The sequence below is a fragment of the Caretta caretta genome, chromosome 1, assembly GCF_965140235.1.
Source record: "Caretta caretta isolate rCarCar2 chromosome 1, rCarCar1.hap1, whole genome shotgun sequence".
Taxonomy (NCBI): Eukaryota; Metazoa; Chordata; order Testudines; family Cheloniidae; genus Caretta; species Caretta caretta.
Genome location: NC_134206.1, coordinates 338,198,795 through 338,217,540, shown reverse-complemented (window position 1 = coordinate 338,217,540; position 18,746 = coordinate 338,198,795). Strand labels below are relative to the sequence as shown.

The 18,746-nt window shown below is 45.3% G+C and overlaps 1 protein-coding gene across 3 annotated transcripts in view; it reads right to left on the bottom strand.

Annotated features, from left to right (window-relative positions):
• DMTF1 (cyclin D binding myb like transcription factor 1) overlaps window positions 1-18,746 on the bottom strand; it is a 61,479-nt gene that overhangs the window by 17,414 nt on the left and 25,319 nt on the right. For all 3 annotated transcript variants that reach the window (XM_048836527.2, XM_075124525.1, XM_048836528.2), the window contains 3 exons: window positions 15,798-16,026; window positions 14,071-14,222; window positions 2,495-2,710 (listed from right to left, as the gene is read on the bottom strand). In XM_048836527.2, coding sequence (XP_048692484.2) covers window positions 2,495-2,710; window positions 14,071-14,222; window positions 15,798-16,026 — 597 coding nt within the window. The remainder of the gene's footprint in view (window positions 1-2,494; window positions 2,711-14,070; window positions 14,223-15,797; window positions 16,027-18,746) is intronic.

Below are 18,746 nucleotides of genomic sequence, written 5' to 3'. Positions count from 1 at the left end.
ATTTTCTTGAACTATCAGAAACAAACGCTGTCAGCGTTGCTTGATTTTTGTCTTCTTTTTCACATGAAACAGAGGGATGTTTCAGCTTCATATGGTTCAGCATTGCTTTGGTGCTGTTTACACACCTCAGCTCTATATTACACAGCTTACGTTTAGTGGTGTCTTCGGTTGTTTTTGTGAAATGATTCCAGGCATTACTCCTTTTCGATTGCTCCATCTTCACTATGGAACCACAGTTACCAAAAATCACTATAACCTACATGATGTTGTTTGAAGGTTTAACGCTACCAAAGTGTGATGTCGGTCAGTGGCACTGGAACATTTTTAATAGAAGGGGTGCTGAAAGCCAACTCCCTTACCCCTGTCCAACCCTTCCACCCCCGCAAGCTGGGGCCAGGAGCGCGGCCGTGTCTCCAGGAGAGGGGGACTTGGACAGGGGGTAAAGGGGCTGAGGCTGGGTGCAGGGCCAGCAGCCTGGACCCTGGGCCAGCAGCAGAGCCCCATGTAAAACGTAGGGGAGCTGCAGCACCTCTGCACTCCTAGTTCCTGTGCCTATGAAGTCAGTTTCATAGCAATGGTCCCGACTCCTAACAATGCAGAACCTAGTTCCACATATACTATGAAATGGTACTGCTGCGGCATTTTCAATGTGCACATTAGGCATTTAAATGTTAACTGAATACATTACTGTTAAGACTGATGCTTATTGGTTAACATTGTACATCCCTAATATGAAGACAGTCCCTACTCTGAATTATTTACAATCTCAGAATCTAAGTGGTATTTCAGTGATGGAGGGGCAAAGGAATACAAGCACATTCATACAAGTTGTATATATATTTTCATTTTAAAAAATTATAGATGCAATATTGACTATCCTCATTTGTCCTTCAAATTGGTATTGAATCTGCACTGTAGTAACCATTTGGCTCTGCTGCATACCATGGCACAGTTGTCATACTAGTGCAAATCCAAAATGCAGATGTACACAACGTGGGTCTTACTCCTGAAGTCAGTGTAACCCTGCTTTGTGTTAGCCTGGCACATCCACAGTAAGAGTAAACATATTGAAGTATGTTAATTTCCTTAATACAGACAGGGTCAGAGTCTTTCATTACCCTATGGTGAATGCGACTGAAAATTGAAGCAAAATCCTGTACTATCTGTGTATGCAATGTACAGACTCCTCCTCTCTGACCTGGTTGCGCATATCCTTTAACATATCCAGTGCTGGTTGTTTTCTAGCATTTCAGACACCGTCTCAGATGTGTGCGAGGGAGGTCATGTACAGTAACATTATACTCAATGATTTCTGAACAAGAGTAGAAGGGGCTAAGGGCATGATAATTATTGTGTATTGTTGTCATAATAAACAACACACATAGTATTTTCCATCATAGGAACCTGTATAGACCCTGTGAGAAAGGTATTATTAGATTGTAAGCTTGGATGTGTGTGCGTGTACAGCATGTAACACAATGGGGCCCTGACTGGGACCTCTGGGTGCTACTGCAATACAGATACACACAATAATAATCATCATCTACAAATGATTTGTGCAGGGTCACATATCAAAATTGAGGTACAGCTGGAAATTGAACACAGGTTTCCCAACTCTCAGTCCTGTCCTATAACCACAAGATCCGAGTGGCACTCAGACCTAAATGCTGTAAGATACTTGCATTTCTTCATCATCTTTAGCGCCCTACTAAATTTATGGTCCATTTTGGTCAATTTCATGGTCATAGGATTTTAAAAATAGTAAATTTCATGATTTCAGCTATTTAAATCTGAAGTTTCACGGTGTCGTAACTGTGGGGATCCTGACCCAAAAAGTTGTGAAGGGATCCCAAAGTTACTGTGGGGGGGTTGCGGTACTGCTACCCGGACTTCTGCACAGCTGCTGGCAGTGGTGCTGCCTTCAGAGCTGGGCAGCTGGAGGGCAGTGGCTGCTGGCCAGGAGCCCAGTTCTGAAGGCAGAGCCACCACCAGAAGCAGCGCAGAAGTAAGTATGGCAGGGTGTGGTATTGCCACTCTTACTTCTGTGCTGCTTCCTGCAGAGCTGGGCCCTCAGTCAGCAGCCGCCACTCTGTGGCCACCCAGCTTTGAAGGCAGCAGCGCAGAAGTAAGGGTGGCAGGGTACGGTATTACCACCGTTACTTCTGTGCTGCTGCTGGCGGGGCGCTGCCTTCAGAACTGGGTGCTCTGAAGGCAGCACAGAAGTAAGGGTGGCAATACTGCAACCCCCCTAAAATAACCTTGTGACCCCCCCTCCCCCGCAACTCCCTTTTGGGTCAGGACCCCCAATTTGAGAAACGCTGGTCTCCCCCGTGAAGTCTGCATAATATAGGGTAAAAGCACACAAAAGACCAGATTTCACAGTCTGTGATGTGTTTTTCATGGCCATGAATTTGGTAGGACCCTAATCATCTTAAAACAAAAAACCTTTAGGTTTTATTGTAGGACATAACAAGTATGAGTTTCAACTACTTACAGACATGAGTAATCTGGACTGGAATCTGCAAAGCTGCCATAGGACTCGGAGAGTTGCCTGCATTCTCCTCCAAGTGAGCCACTCGAATCTGTACATGCTGAACCCCTGAATTGGAATGAGTGTTTGATAACCCACTTCCAGATTTGTTTTCCGAAAGCTGGTGCCCTGGGTTGTTTTTTTGGTTCTCATGCAGCTGTTTAAGACCTTTTATTAGCACTAAGGGAGAAAAAGAACATTCATTCTCAGACATGCTGAAGAGGGGCATTTGGAATCAACACTGTGCATCAGATTTCTGAGAAAGATCTAAACTGAGGGTCTCACCCGTTGGACTCTTCGTAACTTCAAGAGCCCCTGAGGTTTGAGAGAGCATGTGCTGCTGGTGGGGAAAGTAATCAAAGTCATCCAAGTAGAGCATCACTGATTTTCTGCCCCAAAGGGAGCACTCTCTGGAATACGGAAAAGAGTAAGTGCTCCCCTGTTGAGGTATACGTTAAGCGTCCAGAGCACAGAACAGGACCACAAACTCTTAACCAGACGGCTTCTCTTACTGCTGCCTTTGAAAACTAGTTACTAGCCCCATCCCATTATGTTTTCAGTGGCTGTGGGTGAGGCATGTGTCCATACGAAATAGGGATCTTCCTGAGCACTTACAGAATAAACATATTTCAAGAACAGTTCAGGCTCATGCTTCTTTGATCTGCCTAGCTAAAGCCAGAGCTTCTGTTCACTGACTTGCAACAAAGACCATGTGGCAATTCTCTCAAATGATTAAAGGCTAGAGAGGAACTGGGAGGGAGACACTAAGCAGGGAGTTCCAGCATATAATAAAGGCTGGAAATGCTGCAAGGCCAGGACACCATGAATCTTGTGAGAGACTATGCAGCCTTCCATATGAAGCCCAGCTTTGCTTTTTTCAGTTGAGTCCCGGGAAAGATGATGCTTTTTCAAGGAGACATCACAGCCAGCATGGACCCTGGAAGAATGCGATGTATATCTGCTTTGCAGACTTGTCATCTGAAGATGAGAACCTTATCAGAACTGTTTGCACAAACAATTTGAGTGCAATTGCTGGTACTTCTTATGGGAGAAAGAACCCAAAGGATAGACAGAGGCCAGCATCAGACAGATCAATCAGCAGAACAGACAAGAAAGTGGTCTAGATTAACCATGAGTTTGTTAGTGTCTGGTAATTCCTATCTGTCTGTGTTCTCCACCTTTTGTTCTCCTTGTGTCTCATTCATCTCTTTAAGAAAAGGAGTACTAGTGGCACCTTAGAGACTAACCAATTTATTTGAGCGTAAGCTTTTGTGAGCTACAGCTCACTTCATCGGATGCAACCGATGAAGTGAGCTGTAGCTCATGAAAGCTTATGCTCAAATAAATTGGTTAGTCTCTAAGGTGCCACTAGTACTCCTTTTCTTTTTGCGAATACAGACTAACACGGCTGCTACTCTGAAACCATTCATCTCTTTCTCTGCCTTTTGCTTTCCTTTCCATCTGACTTTCTCCCTGTTCTTCTTTCACTCTCTCTCTGTTTCTCTGTCTGTTCCTCTCTATCTAAGTATTTGTTTAAATCCAAACTCCAATCTAAATTCTCTCTCTCTTTGCTCTCTTTCTATCCTTCTAACAACAATCCTTCTGACCTAGAGGGTGTTTTATGCTGGCATGCGTTAAAAGACCAGCCTCCATTCCAGCTCTGCCTTGGGAAGTGGGCTACTGTGACAAAGCCCTGGTCTACACTAGGACTTTAGGTCGAATTTAGCAGCGTTAAATCGATTTAAACCTGCACCCGTCCACACAATGAAGCCCTTTATTTCGACTTAAAGGGCTCTTAAAATCGATTTCCTTACTCCACCCCTGACAAGTGGATTAGCGCTTAAATCGACGTTGCCGGCTCGAATTTGGGGTACTGTGGACACAATTCGATGGTATTGGCCTCCGGGAGCTATCCCAGAGTGCTCCATTCTGACCGCTCTGGACAGCGCTCTCAACTCAGATGCACTGGCCAGGTAGACAGGAAAAGAACCGCGAACTTTTGAATCTCATTTCCTGTTTGGCCAGCGTGGCAAGCTGCAGGTGACCATGCAGAGCTCATCAGCAGAGATGACCATGATGGAGTCCCAGAATCGCAAAAGAGCTCCAGCATGGACTGAACGGGAGGTACGGGATCTGATCGCTGTTTGGGGAGAGGAATCCGTGCTATCAGAACTCCGTTCCAGTTTTCGAAATGCCAAAACCTTTCTGAAAATCTCCCAGGGCATGAAGGACAGAGGCCATAACAGGGACCCGAAGCAGTGCCGCGTGAAACTGAAGGAGCTGAGGCAAGCCTACCAGAAAACCAGAGAGGCGAACAGCCGCTCTGGGTCAGAGCCCCAAACATGCCGCTTCTATGATGAGCTGCATGCCATTTTAGGGGGTTCAGCCACCACTACCCCAGCCGTGTTGTTTGACTCCTTCAATGGAGATGGAGGCAATACAGAAGTAGGTTTTGGGGACGAAGAAGATGATGATGAGGAGGTTGTAGATAGCTCACAGCAAGCAAGCGGAGAAACCGGTTTTCCCGACAGCCAGGAACTGTTTCTCACCCTAGACCTGGAGCCAGTACCCCCCGAACCCACCCAAGGCTGCCTCCTGGACTCAGCAGGCGGAGAAGGGACCTCTGGTGAGTGTACCTTTTAAAATGCTATACATGGTTTAAAAGCAAGCATGTGAAAGGATTACTTTGCCCTGGCATTTGCGGTTCTGCCTTTGCAAAAGGTTTCTGGGGAGGGCAGCCTTATTTCGTCCTTCATGGTAGGACACTTTACCACTCCAGGCCAGCAACACGTACTGGGGAATCACTGTAGAACAAAGCATTGCAGTGTATGTTTGCTGGCATTCAACCAAAATCACGCGGTGGGAGGAGGCAAAATGCGACCTTGTAACGAAAGCACATGTGCTATGTATGTAATGTTAACAGCAAGGTTTACCCTGAAAGAGTGTAGCCACTGTTTTATAAAATGTGTCTTTTTAAATACCGCTGTCCCTTTTTTTTTCTCCACCAGCTGCATGTGTTTCAATGATCACAGGATCTTCTCCTTCCCAGAGGCTAGTGAAGCTTAGAAAGAAAAAAAAACGCACTCGCGATGAAATGTTCTCCAAGCTCATGCTGTCCTCCCACACTGACAGAGCACAGACGAATGCGTGGAGGCAAATAATGTCAGAGTGCAGGAAAGCACAAAATGACCGGGAGGAGAGGTGGAGGGCTGAAGAGAGTAAGTGGCGGGCTGAAGAGAGTAAGTGGCGGGCTGAAGACAGGGCTGAAGCTCAAAGGTGGCGGCAGCGTGATGAGAGGAGGCAGGATTCAATGCTGAGGCTGCTGCAGGACCAAACCAGTATGCTCCAGTGTATGGTTGAGCTGCAGCAAAGGCAGCTGGAGCACAGACTGCCACTGCAGCCCCTCTGTAACCAACCGCCCTCCTCCCCAAGTTCCATAGCCTCCACACCCAGACGCCCAAGAACGCGGTGGGGAGGCCTCCGGCCAACCAGCCACTCCCCCACAGAGGATTGCCCAAAAAAAAGAAGGCTGTCATTCAATAAATTTTAAAGTTGTAAACTTTTAAAGTGCTGTGCTTAAAGTGCTGTGTGGCATTTTCCTTCCCTCCTCCACCACCCCTCCTGGGATACCTTGGTAGTCATCCCCCTATTTGTGTGATGAATGAATAACGAATGCATGACTGTGAAGCAGCAATGACTTTATTGGCTCTGCAAGCAATGATTAAAGGGAGGAGGGGAGGGTGGTTAGCTTACAGGGAAGTAGAGTGAACCAAGGGGTGGGGGGGTTCATCAAGGAGAAACAAACAGAACTTTCACACCGTAGCCTGGCCAGTCATAAAACTGTTTTTCAAAGCTTCTCTGATGCGTACCGCGCCCTCCTGTGCTCTTCTAACCGCCCTGGTGTCTGGCTGCGCGTAACCAGCAGCTAGGCGATTTGCCTCAACCTCCCACCCCGCCATAAACGTCTCCCCCTTACTCTCACAGATATTGTGGAGCACACAGCAAGCAGTAATAACAGTGGGAATATTGGTTTCGCTGAGCTCTAAGCGAGTCAATAAACTGCGCCAGCGCGCCTTTAAACGTCCAAATGCACATTCTACCACCATTCTGCACTTGCTCAGCCTGTAGTTGAACAGCTCCTGACCACTGTCCAGGCTGCCTGTGTACGGCTTCATGAGCCATGGCATTAAGGGGTAGGCTGGGTCCCCAAGGATACATATAGGCATTTCAACATCCCCAACAGTTATTTTCTGGTCTGGGAATAAAGTCCCTTCCTGCAGCTTTTGAAACAGATCAGAGTTCCTGAAGATGCGAGCATCATGCACCTTTCCCGGCCATCCCACGTTGATGTTGGTGAAACGTCCCTTGTGATCCACCAGAGCTTGCAGCACTATCGAAAAGTACCCCTTGCGGTTTATGTACTCGGCGGCTTGGTGCTCCGGTGCCAAGATAGGGATATGGGTTCCATCTATAGCCCCACCACAGTTAGGGAATCCCATTGCAGCAAAGCCATCCACTATGACCTGCACATTTCCCAGGGTCACTACCCTTGATATCAGCAGATCTTTGATTGCGTGGGCTACTTGCATCACAGCAGCCCCCACAGTAGATTTGCCCACTCCAAATTGATTCCCAACTGACCGGTAGCTGTCTGGCGTTGCAAGCTTCCACAGGGCTATCGCCACTCGCTTCTCAACTGTGAGGGCTGCTCTCATCTTGGTATTCATGCGCTTCAGGACAGGGGAAAGCAAGTCACAAAGTTCCATGAAAGTGCCCTTACGCATGCGAAAGTTTCGTAGCCACTGGGAATCGTCCCAGACCTGCAACACTATGCGGTCCCACCAGTCTGTGCTTGTTTCCCGAGCCCAGAATCGGCGTTCCACAGCATGAACCTGCCCCATTAGCACCATGATGCATGCATTGTCAGGGCCCATGCTTTCAGAGAAATCTGTGTCCATGTCCTGATCACTCACGGGACCGCGCTGACGTCGCCTCCTCGCCCGGTATCGCGTTGCCATGTTCTGGTGCTGCATATACTGCTGAATAATGCGTGTGGTGGTTAATGTGCTCCTAATTGCCAAAGTGAGCTGAGCGGGCTCCATGCTTGCCGTGGTATGGCGTCCGCACAGAAAAAAGGCGCGGAACGATTGTCTGCCGTTGCTCTGACGGAGGGAGGGGCGACTGACGACACGGCTTACAGGGTTGGCTTCAGGAAGCTAAAATCAACAAAGGGGGTGCCTGTACATCAAGGAGTATTTCAGGCAGGACTGCACGGAGGGTTCCAATAAGAAATGGTGCACCTAAGTTATCGTTGTTATTGGAACAAGGAGGTTAGCCTGGCCTCTGATTGATACATGGCTAGATTTACCTCGCTGCACCTTCTCTGTGAGTGACTGCAGTGTGACCTAGAGGAATGAGTCCCCTAGACAGGGGAGGAGGCAAATGAGTACAAAACAAATCTGGTCTATTTCTTGTTTTGACCCACTCCATCTATCTTTTACATCTTTGGCTGGCAGCAGACGGTGCAGAAGGACTGCATGCCATCCACATCTCATGGCTGCTCGGCAGAAGATGGTACAGTACGCCTGCTAGCCATCCCCATCTCTTGCCTGCCTGGCAGAAGATGGTGCAATACGACTGCTAGCAATCCTCATCTCTTGCCTGCCTGGCAGAAGATGGTACAGTACGACTGCTAGCAGTCCGTATCGCCTGCCTGCTCACCATAAGACGGTTCAATAGGACTGACTGCAGGACTAAAGAGAATGACCTGGTCAAGTCACTCCAAATTTAGTCCCTGCGCCCATGTCTGCCCAGGCGCTCCCAGCCGACGCGGCCAGGAGCACCTCGGACACGATGAGGACGACTACCAATCGTATTGCACCGTCTGCTGCCAGAAGGCAAGGGGTTGCTGCTACTGTGCAGCAAAGCCGTACCGCGTCTGCCAGCACCCAGGAGACATAGGGTGACGGTTACCTGAGCGGGCTCCATGCTTGCTGTGGTATGGCGTCTGCACAGGTAACTCAGGAAAAAAGGCGCGAAATGATTGTCTGCCCTTGCTTTCACGGAGGGAGGGAGGGAACGGGGGCCTGACGACACGTACCCAGAACCACCCGCGACAATGTTTTAGCCCCATCAGAGCGCTCCATTGTGACTGCTCTGGACAGCACTCTCAGATGCCCGATTGTTTGCCATTGCTCTGACGCTGGGAGGGGCGCTTACAGGGTTGGCTTCAGGGAGCTAAAATCAACAAAGGGGGTGGCTTTACATCAAGGAGTATTTCAGGCAGGACTTCACAGAGGGTTCCAATAAGAAATGGCGCACCTAAGTTATTGTCCTTATTGGAGCAAGAAGGTTAGCCTGGCCTCTGATTGATACATGGCTAGATTTACCTCGCTGCACCTTGACTGCAGTGTGATCTAGAAGAATGAGTCCCCTAGACAGGGGAGGGGGGGGAAGCAAATGAGTACAAAACAAATCTGGTCTATTTCTTGTTTTGACCCACTCCATCTATCTTTTACATCTTTGGCTGGCAGCAGACGGACTGCATGCCATCCACATCTCATGACTGCTCGGCAGAAGATGGTACAGCACGACTGCTAGCAGTCCGTATCGCCTGCCCGCTCACCATAAGATGGTTCAATAGGACTGACTGCAGGACTAAAGAGAATGACCTGGTCAAGTCACTCCAAATTTAGTCCCTGTGCCCATGTCTGCCCAGGCGCTCCTGATCGACCTCACAGAGGCGACCAGGAGCACCTCAGACATGACGATGACGGCTACCAGTCGTACTGTACCGTCTGCTGCCACAAGGCAAGGGGTTGCTGCTACTGTGTAGCAATGCCGTACCGCGTCTGCCAGCACCCAGGAGACATAGGGTGACGGTTACCTGAGCGGGCTCCATGCTTGCCATGGTATGGCGTCTGCACAGGTAACTCAGGAAAAAAGGCGCGAAATGATTGTCTGCCCTTGCTTTCACGGGGGGAGGGAGGGAACGGGAGGCTGACGATATGTACCCAGAACCACCCGCGACAATGTTTTAGCCCCATCAGGCATTGGGATCTCAACCCAGAATTCCAATGGGCAGCGGAGACTGCGGGAACTGTGGGATAGCTACCCACAGTGCAACGCTCCGGAAGTCGACGCTTGCCTCGGTACTGTGGAAGCGCTCCGCCGAGTTAATGCACTTAATGCACTTAGAGCATTTTCTGTGGGGACACACACACTCGAATTTATAAAACCGATTTCTAAAAAACCGACTTCTATAAATTCGACCTTATTCCGTAGTGTAGACATACCCAAAGAGGCCCATTGGTGATTCACTACTCTGTGTCAGCAACTCCTATCAGGCCCAACAAACTTGCTTCCTCTAACACTGCTGTCATAGAATTTATCTATAAAAATGTTGTCAGAGGTATCAAATGAAAGCTGGTGACACACTGGTCATTATTATCATTGTGAAATGTATGTGTTCAAACTATAGAGGAATTAGGGGTAGTTACTGATATTATGCTTTAACCAAACAAAGGGAGAATCTGGTTTCTTCCAGACTGGAAGGAAGGTAGCTAACTTCCTGTCTTTAACGTAAATTAAGTATTGTGGAACCAACACAAAAGAAGCTCCATTTGCTATTAAGACAACAGGAAAAAGAGGTGGGGGGGATGTAAATTCAACATGACAGCACACAGGAGAACAAGCAACAGGGAGTACGCTTCAAAAGGACACACTTCAAAGGTTTACTGGCTTATACAAGGAAAGAAAAAGCACCCCTTTATCATCTATTTACTGAGGAAACCCCTTTGATGGTGTAGGGGTATTCTTGAAAATCTGGATTCTGGTTATGACAGAAAATCAGCAAGTGCTTCAGAAAAGCTCAAGTGACAGACTGTTTTAGACAAGGACTGTAGCCTAAATTTTAGTCTCCAGAAAGTGTGTTTTACTTTTGTTTTATTTGTAACCATTTTTGCTTCCATTATTCTTTCTCAGTACTCACTTGAATCTGTGAATCTGTATTCTTTGTTAATAAACTTATATTTGTTTTCACCACAAACAGGTTACAGTGCTGTGTTGTTATAAAGGACGAAAATATAAAATATTTGTATGCTAAAATTTGTGTATTAAAATTTTAAAAATATAATTAGGAAGGTAAAAAAAAAGAAATTGAAGAACAGCTAGCCAAAGACTCAAAAAGTAATAGCAAATTTTTTGTTTAAGTACATCAGAAGCAGGAAGCCTGCTAAACAACCAGTGGGGCCACTGGACGATCAAGATGATAAAGGAGCACTCAAGGACGATAAGGCCATTGCGGAGAAACTAAATGAATTCTTTGCATGGGTCTTCATGGTTGAGGATGTGAGATTCCCAAATTTGCGCCATTCTTTTTAGGTGACAAATCTGAGGAACTATCCCAGATTGAGGTTTCATTAGAGGTGGTTTTGGAACAAATTGACGAACTAAACAGTAATAAGTCACCAGGATCAGATGGTATTCACCCATCTCATTTTCTAAAGTACATCCAGATCTAAGCATGGATCTGAGTCCAGGAGAGTGAGTCAATACCCCATTGAAGTGGTTGGGATGAGGAAGGCTCAGTGTTCTCACCGCTTTTGTTAAGCAGAACATTAGTGCAGATACAGAGCTGAGCCTAACACAGGCATTGGAGTGGTCCCAGGATCAGGCAGAGTTTACCTTTTAAAGTACAAAGTCCGGTACTCATGTTTTCCTCTACCTCTTTCATTCTCTCCTTTCTGTTTTCCTGTCCCCCCACAAAAGCTGTTTTCTTTAGCATGATGGGGAGGGTGTATTTTTGGATGAACATAATTGTTTATGAACAATTGAACATAATTGTTTAAATGCAGAAATAATTTTGAACTTAAGGGTGTTGGCACATGCTAGAGGGTAGCAAGAAATAGGCAACATGGATTTGTCAAGAAAAAGATCATGCCAAACCAACCTAATTTCCTTCTTTGGCAGGGTTACTGGTCTAGTGCATAGGGGAGAAGCTGTGGACATGATCCATCTTGATTTTGACATAGTCCCACATGACATTCTCATAAGCAAACTAAGGAAATGTGCTCTAGATGAAATTACTGTAAGGTGGATGCACAATTGGTTGACAGACCGTACTCAAAGAGTAGTTAGCAATGGTTTGCTATCAGACTTGGAGGGTGTATCTAGTGGAGTTGTGCAGGGGTCAGTCCTGGGTCCAGTACTATTCAATATCTTCATTAATGACTTGGATAACAGAGCAGAGAGTATGCTTATAGAATTTGTGGATACCACCAAGCTGGGAGGGGTTGTAAGCGCCTTGGAGGACAGAAATAGAATTCAATCTAATTCAATTCATCTGGAGAACTGGTCTGAAATCAACAAGATGAAATTCAGTAAAGACAAGAGCAAAGTACTACACTTAGGAAGAAAAATAAATCAAACACACAACTACAAAATGGGGAATGACTAGGTGGTAGTACTGCTGAAAAGGATCTGGGGGTTATAATGGATTTCATATTGAATATGAGTCAACGATATGATGCAATTACCAAAAAGGCTACTGTGGGGTTTATAAACAGGAATGTCATATATAAGATATGGGAGGTAACTGTCCCACTCAACTCAGCACTGCTAAGGCCTCAGCTGGAGTACTGTTTGCATTTCTGAGTGCCACACTTTAAGAAAAGACATGGACAAACTGGAGTCCAGAAGAAAGCATCAAAAATGATAAAAGGTTTAGAAAACCTGACCTATGAAGAAAGGTTAAAAAAAGCTGTGTATGTTTAGTCTTAAAAAAAAAAAATGATGAAGGGGGACCTGATAATCTTCAAATATGTTAAGGGCTGTTATACAGAGGTCTGTGATCAATTGTTCTCCACGTCCACTAAAGCTAGGATAAGAAGTAATCAGCTTAATCTACAGCAAGAGAGATTTAGGTTAGGTATTAGGGAAAAATTTCTAACTATAAGGACAGTTAAGACCTGGAACAGGCTTCCAAAGGAGGTTGTGGAATCCCCGTCATTGGAGATTTTTAAGAACAGGTTGGATAAACACCTGTCAGGGATGATCTAGGTCTAGAAATACTTGGTCCTGCCTAGGAGTTGAAGGCTGGACTAGATGACTTTGAGGTCCCTCCCAACCCTACATTTCTATGATTCTATGAATTTGTGAAGCAACAATATGTATCTCTATTTAGAGAGAGGTCAACACATTAGTCAGCTTTTAGTTTATATCCAGAAAAAAACTGATAAATATTAAACTCTCTGTGCAAACTCAATTTCTCAGGAATCTATCACATTTTAGCATGTTTGAAAAATAAGTACATAATAAACAAGCTACAGAAACCCCAAATTTGGAGTATTTGTTTAAAAAAATATTGCATTTTTCAAAGTTCAGTCAAACAATTCCTAGTGTCAATTTGCATATAACATTGCAAAGAGAAATAAAACGTTCTCCCACCCTTGCAAAAGATGGGAGCAGACTAGTTCAAGAGGTTGCAGGACAGAAAGGATCAGTGCAATTGGTGAAAGCTCCAAGACACCAGATTCACTCTCCAATCCCCCACTGTAAACTTTCTACTGCATCTACAGGTAAAGTGGCACATGGCTCCTAGAAAGCCACCCATCTTCCCTTCTGGTTCCAGCTGTGATCCCTAGTGTAGCTAGCTGTGGGAGCAGCTCACATGTACAGGGTTGCAGACCCAGGCCTTTGCTTTTCTGACACTCAATTCAGTCTTCAGTGATACCAGTGGATATTCCCCACCCTGGAGAGCAAATAGCCTTCTGTCTGGTGAGTGGGGAACGGGAAGGGGGACTGCAGTCTGTTGATTCATTTTGTCTATTTAGATTGTAAACTGTCTAAGGCAGGGACGGTCTCTTACTATATGTTTGTACAGCACCAAGCACAGTGGGGCCCCACTCTTGGTTGTGGCCTCTAAGCATTCCTGTAATACAAATAATAAATACTAATAATTGTCATAGGCAGGTGTCCATTTACCAACACAACTCCTTCCACAACTGGCATCCTGCTGGAAGATTTTACAGGGACAGCAAGGACTGAACAAATGAGCATGAAGACTAAACTAGCCTCTCACTCACTCAATCGCCCCTCCCGACCAGCACAAGGATAAAGGACATTAGCAGACAGACAGCAGTGGGGAAGCTTACACTGTCATTCTCTGTCCCTGCTCCGTTGACAACCAGGAGTCAAGCCCAGGGCTGTCAATATGGCATCTTTCATAATTACTAAGTTCACAATATTTTAAGGTCATAACTCCATTTAGGTTTCAGAGGAACAGCCGTGTTAGTCTGTATTCGCAAAAAGAAAAGGAGTACTTGTGGCACCTTAGAGACTAACCAATTTATTTGAGCATGAGCTTTCGTGAGCTACAGCTCACTTCATCAGATGCATACCGTGGAAACTGCAGCAGACTTTATATATACATAGAGAATATAAACCATTTAGGTTTAACAATACCTATTCCTGAGGAACCTGTGAAGCAGACTTTCTGAAGTCTTTAAAGAAGAGAACAAAATGTTTAACTAATACATTACCAGGGAATGAAACATCTTTGTGGTTTGCAATCTGTCTTTTAATTGTCCACCATTTACTCCGAAGCCACTGTGGTGAGCGGACACTGCTCCATCCTTCAGCCAGTAGATCCCAATTGATTTCATTTTCATCGGACACCTCAAGCTCTGCTATCCTGGCAGGGTTATAGAAAACAGGAATCTGTCAGAAGCTGCCATCAGGCCTTTAAGGGATGTTAGACATCTTTGCTCAAGAACGGATTTAGGCTTCCAAGGCTCCATGCTGCCAGATGTCAAGCGAATCACAGATGTCAGAGATGGATTAGACCTATTAGGTCATCCAGTCCATCTCCCTGCCAATGCAAGGTTGTTCTTCCTTCTATACCTATTGTAGTGCTCTGTCCAGACTAATTTTAAACCTCCCAAGCAATGATGCTTGCAACGCTTCCCTTGGGAAACTATTCCCCTAATACATCTCATTGGCAGGAAATACTTCCTGATATTCAGCCTAAGCTTTCACTCTCTTAATTTCACCCCATCACTCCTAGTTACACTCTTCTTTTACCCTAAATAACATCCATGTCTCCTTAGTATGGACTTATGTCTCCCCTTAGATTTCTCTTAGGTAAGCTATACATAGTTAACTATTTAAATCTTTCCTCAAAATCAACCACTCCAGGTTCTTCAGATGAGGGATTGTCTTCATATATGTAAGCAAATATCTAGCACACTGGGCTCTACTACAATCTGTAGGAATAATCATCATCTCTGAATTCTCTTCAATTTGTACAGTATGCTGTGGAAGGGCTTTTGACTGTAGGCTGCACAAGCCCTCTTCATAGACCAAGTAGTTGTACTGACTACACTTGCTAGATAAAGGAACAATCCTAAAGGGATGAATTATGAATGACTGGACAGACTGTGAGAGACTAAATGCATCAATACTATTTGCACACCAATATTAAGAAACATAACCAGGATGTATTGTAATTTACAGTCAGTCAGGTAAATCATTTTGAATGTATGTCATAAAGCAGTGACTAGTGCTCTGTAAATCATGCTTGGATTCCCTGCCTGTCTCCCCCTTTTATTGCCACCCAAGAAAATGATCAAATCATAACGAAAAATTGACTGGCTGAAAAATCTGAGTTAAAAGTATTCAAAACAGAAGAGGAACTGAATGGCTCAGAAGGTGTCTAGGGGACTATTGAGCCTTTCACCACTTGGTTATCAGTTCAACTCTAACTCAGATAGGGACCAAAGGTGGTGCCATCTGGTGCCTACATGAAATGAAATTGTGGTCTCAGTTTATTTCCTTGTGGACATGTGTCCACATCACAGAAACCACCACCACACTTGACCCTCGTTGGCAACCTCAGCAGAGAGGCCAAGGACTGAATGGGCAAGGAGACTGAACTCCCCTCCAGTTCAGAGCTGAAGCGCATTGGTGGGGCACCGTGTGGGAAGCTTGCACGGTCGCTGCCTGTGCTGTACCTGTTCTGTGGAATAATAGAAGACTTCAGTCTCCAGGGCTTTCAATCTGACACCTTTCACGAGCACTAAAATTCACTAAAAAAACAAAAACAAAAATAATGTTCAATATGAAATCTCTGGGAAGTGTGAACACAGCAGCCATTTTTGGCGTGTTCTTGAGATCTCTTAGTGCCTGGGAAATCAGCAAAAGGGACCCCAATGGAATTCTACTAGTGTCACTTTTTTACTATGAAACTTTTTAAACTGAGAACACAAACCTCAAGATTAGATTTATTTCATCCTCCTTAGTCCATTCAGTTCCACCACTCTGTTTCCAGTTCAGATAGTTAAGCCATTTGGAGCGGCATTGCTTTTCAGAGCGTGTTCCGACCCGTTCTGCCACAGCAGCCCACGATACCCCTTGTGTGACAATGTCACCTGGCTCCGTGCTGGTTAGCTCATGTACCACTTCTGCTAGCCTCTTTTCTTCTTCTTCTGTCCATTTTCCTAACAAAATAAAGGACAAAAACATGCAAGTTAACTAACAATACAAGCCATCTTAACCTGCACAGCAGATATGGAACCATACGGCATTTTGTGATTGGAAGCGGCACTTCACAGTTTTCTGGAGTTTAAGCACTTGCATAACTGTAACGCACTGTACCTCAGGGGAACACCCAGCACCCCCATGTTCATCCTTGTAAAATGACTGTGTGGTATTCAATGCAAAGTTTGTCATGTTGGGTGTCTTCGGAAGGCTCATGATCCACTGAGCACTGCTGTTACCGTAATGTTATAGGTTATATAATTTCATGTATATAGTTATGAGGCTGCAAATATATCCTCATGGCTTAAAGCAAGCTCAGGCAAAAACTCTCCAAGAACAGAAAGGCAGTTCACACCTCATCAGGGCCTCACATGAACATAGGACGCTGGCCTAGGTAACAACAAAAGGATCTGTTAGACTCTTGAGTGAGTCAGCCCCCTTCTTTTGGTCAGTTTGGGACTGCAGTGAGGTAATACTCACCTGATTCTGAAGGGGGTGGGGCAAAGCCAATAGGGAAGAAAAGACATGAGAAAAGGTAGAGACATTTGCCATGCTCTTCTTCTCTCTTCCACCTACATCTACAGACACCACACCAAGCGACTGAAGGGCTGATCAAAGGGCAGAGCCTGGCTAAAGAGCGAGCAACCAGCCAGCCTGTGGTGGGGATAGCTCACTGGTTTGAGCATTGGCCTGCTAAACCCAGGGTTGTGAGTTCAATCCCTGAGGGGGCCATTCAGGGATCTGGAGCAAAAATTGGGGATTGGCTCTGCTTTGAGCAGAGGGTTGGACTAGATGATCTCCTGAGGTCCCTTCCAACCCCGATATTATATGATCTAAGTTTTTAAGGGCATTGAAAGTGTTAAGATCAGCTTAGAATGTGTTTTGCTTTTATTTCATTTGACCAAATCTGACTTATAATCACTTAAAATCTATCTTTATAGTTAATAAATTTGTTTGTTTATTCTACCTGAAGCAGTGCATTTGGTTTGAAGTGTGTCAGAGGCTCCCCTTGGGATAACAAGCCTGGTACATATCAATTTCTTTGCTAAGTTGAAGAACTCATATAAGCTTGCAGCGTCCAGCGGGCATAACTGGACACTGCAAGACGGAGGTTCCTAGGGTTGTGACTGGGACTGGAGATACTGGCTAGTGTCATTCGGTTGCACAATCCAAGGAGAAGCTTACATGCCAGAGGCTGTGCGTGAACAGCTCAAGAATGGGGTTTCTCACAGCAGAGCAGGATAAGGCTGGTTCCCAGAGTCAAGGATTGGAGTGATCTAGCAGATCACTGGTCTGGATGACACCAGAATGGAACATCACAGTAACATCAAACAGTCCTAGTGTCCTAGACTAATATAGGAGTTGCCCCATGTACTAGATACATCGCTTTGACGGTCAGATGTTCCAACAGTACATCATTAACTCATTCAAATGCTTATTGGTCCACTGCAGCAGGGAACTGTTTAATTGTTTAAAGGCAACATCTTTGCCCCTGTCAGCAGTAAAAATGGGAATATTCAGGAGTTATACTGTGAAAACCAAGCATACTCTGTTCTAGTTATCATCCTCCACATTCAAGTTCCTCCCTCCACTACCTATTTATTTGTATGCCCATCAGCATAGTATGTTAATGCTCTCCTCAATCAAACAAGATACTGCTTCCTCAGAAATACCAGAAGGAGACACACACCATATCCCAACTAACAGACGGGAAGCCTCACCATCTCCCACTATGAATCTTTACACCATCAAGCCACTTTACCACATCAAGCCACTTCTAGCTCAATGCTAATTTTTCTGCACACACAGCCTTATCTTCCAGTGCGACTGGTCTGGCCAAAGCTGTTTCTGGCCTGAAACAAGAATCAGGAATTGGCAGAGACTGTGACAATAAGTCACGTCAAGAATGCGAGACTGAGCAGATAAGCAGATACCAGCAGACAGGTTAGGAGAGACTCCCTTCCAAGAGTCTTTCCCAGCCTCACGTCCTAGTGACCAAAAACCCTCTTTTGGTACATCCAGGAGCCCCACTGAGCTCCCCTCCCGCAGGGGACTTCAAACCTAGAACTTAGGTCACCAGTTAGCTATCTCAGTTAGGAGTTACACACCTGGATATTAGCCAAATTGTAAAGGTTTGAATTCTGATTCACAAATGTTTTTACAACTTTAATTCCACAAGTCTCTCTGGCAAAAATATAATTTCCTTGGAACAGTGACATTGGTGAAGCAAAGAAACCCAGCCATGAGATGATTATTAGGCTCTCATCTCAGTGTAACCACTGATTCACTTTGTGATCTCAGGCAAGTCAACCTGTCTGTAAAACTGAGTAAAAAACTGAGACATCACTGAAAATAAGGGGACAGATCCCTGGGGAGAAAAATCACAACACATTGAAGAGCACCTCAATCTATATTTAGGGATTGTTATGGAACAGTGTATTCAGTTTTGGGTCACTGATTCCTAACATTAAGTGGTGGTTAAGTTATCAACCTATTTTAGGGCTTTCTACAGCACACATCATGATAGCATCCAAGCATGTACATTGCATCTGCAGTAAAATATCCTTATGATTTTGAGTCAACATTATGGATTAACCTCTTGCCATCAAAACGCCTCATGGTACAAGATCATAAAATCTCACAAACTGAGCAGTCCAGCTGTCAGTGTTTGGATGCGAAA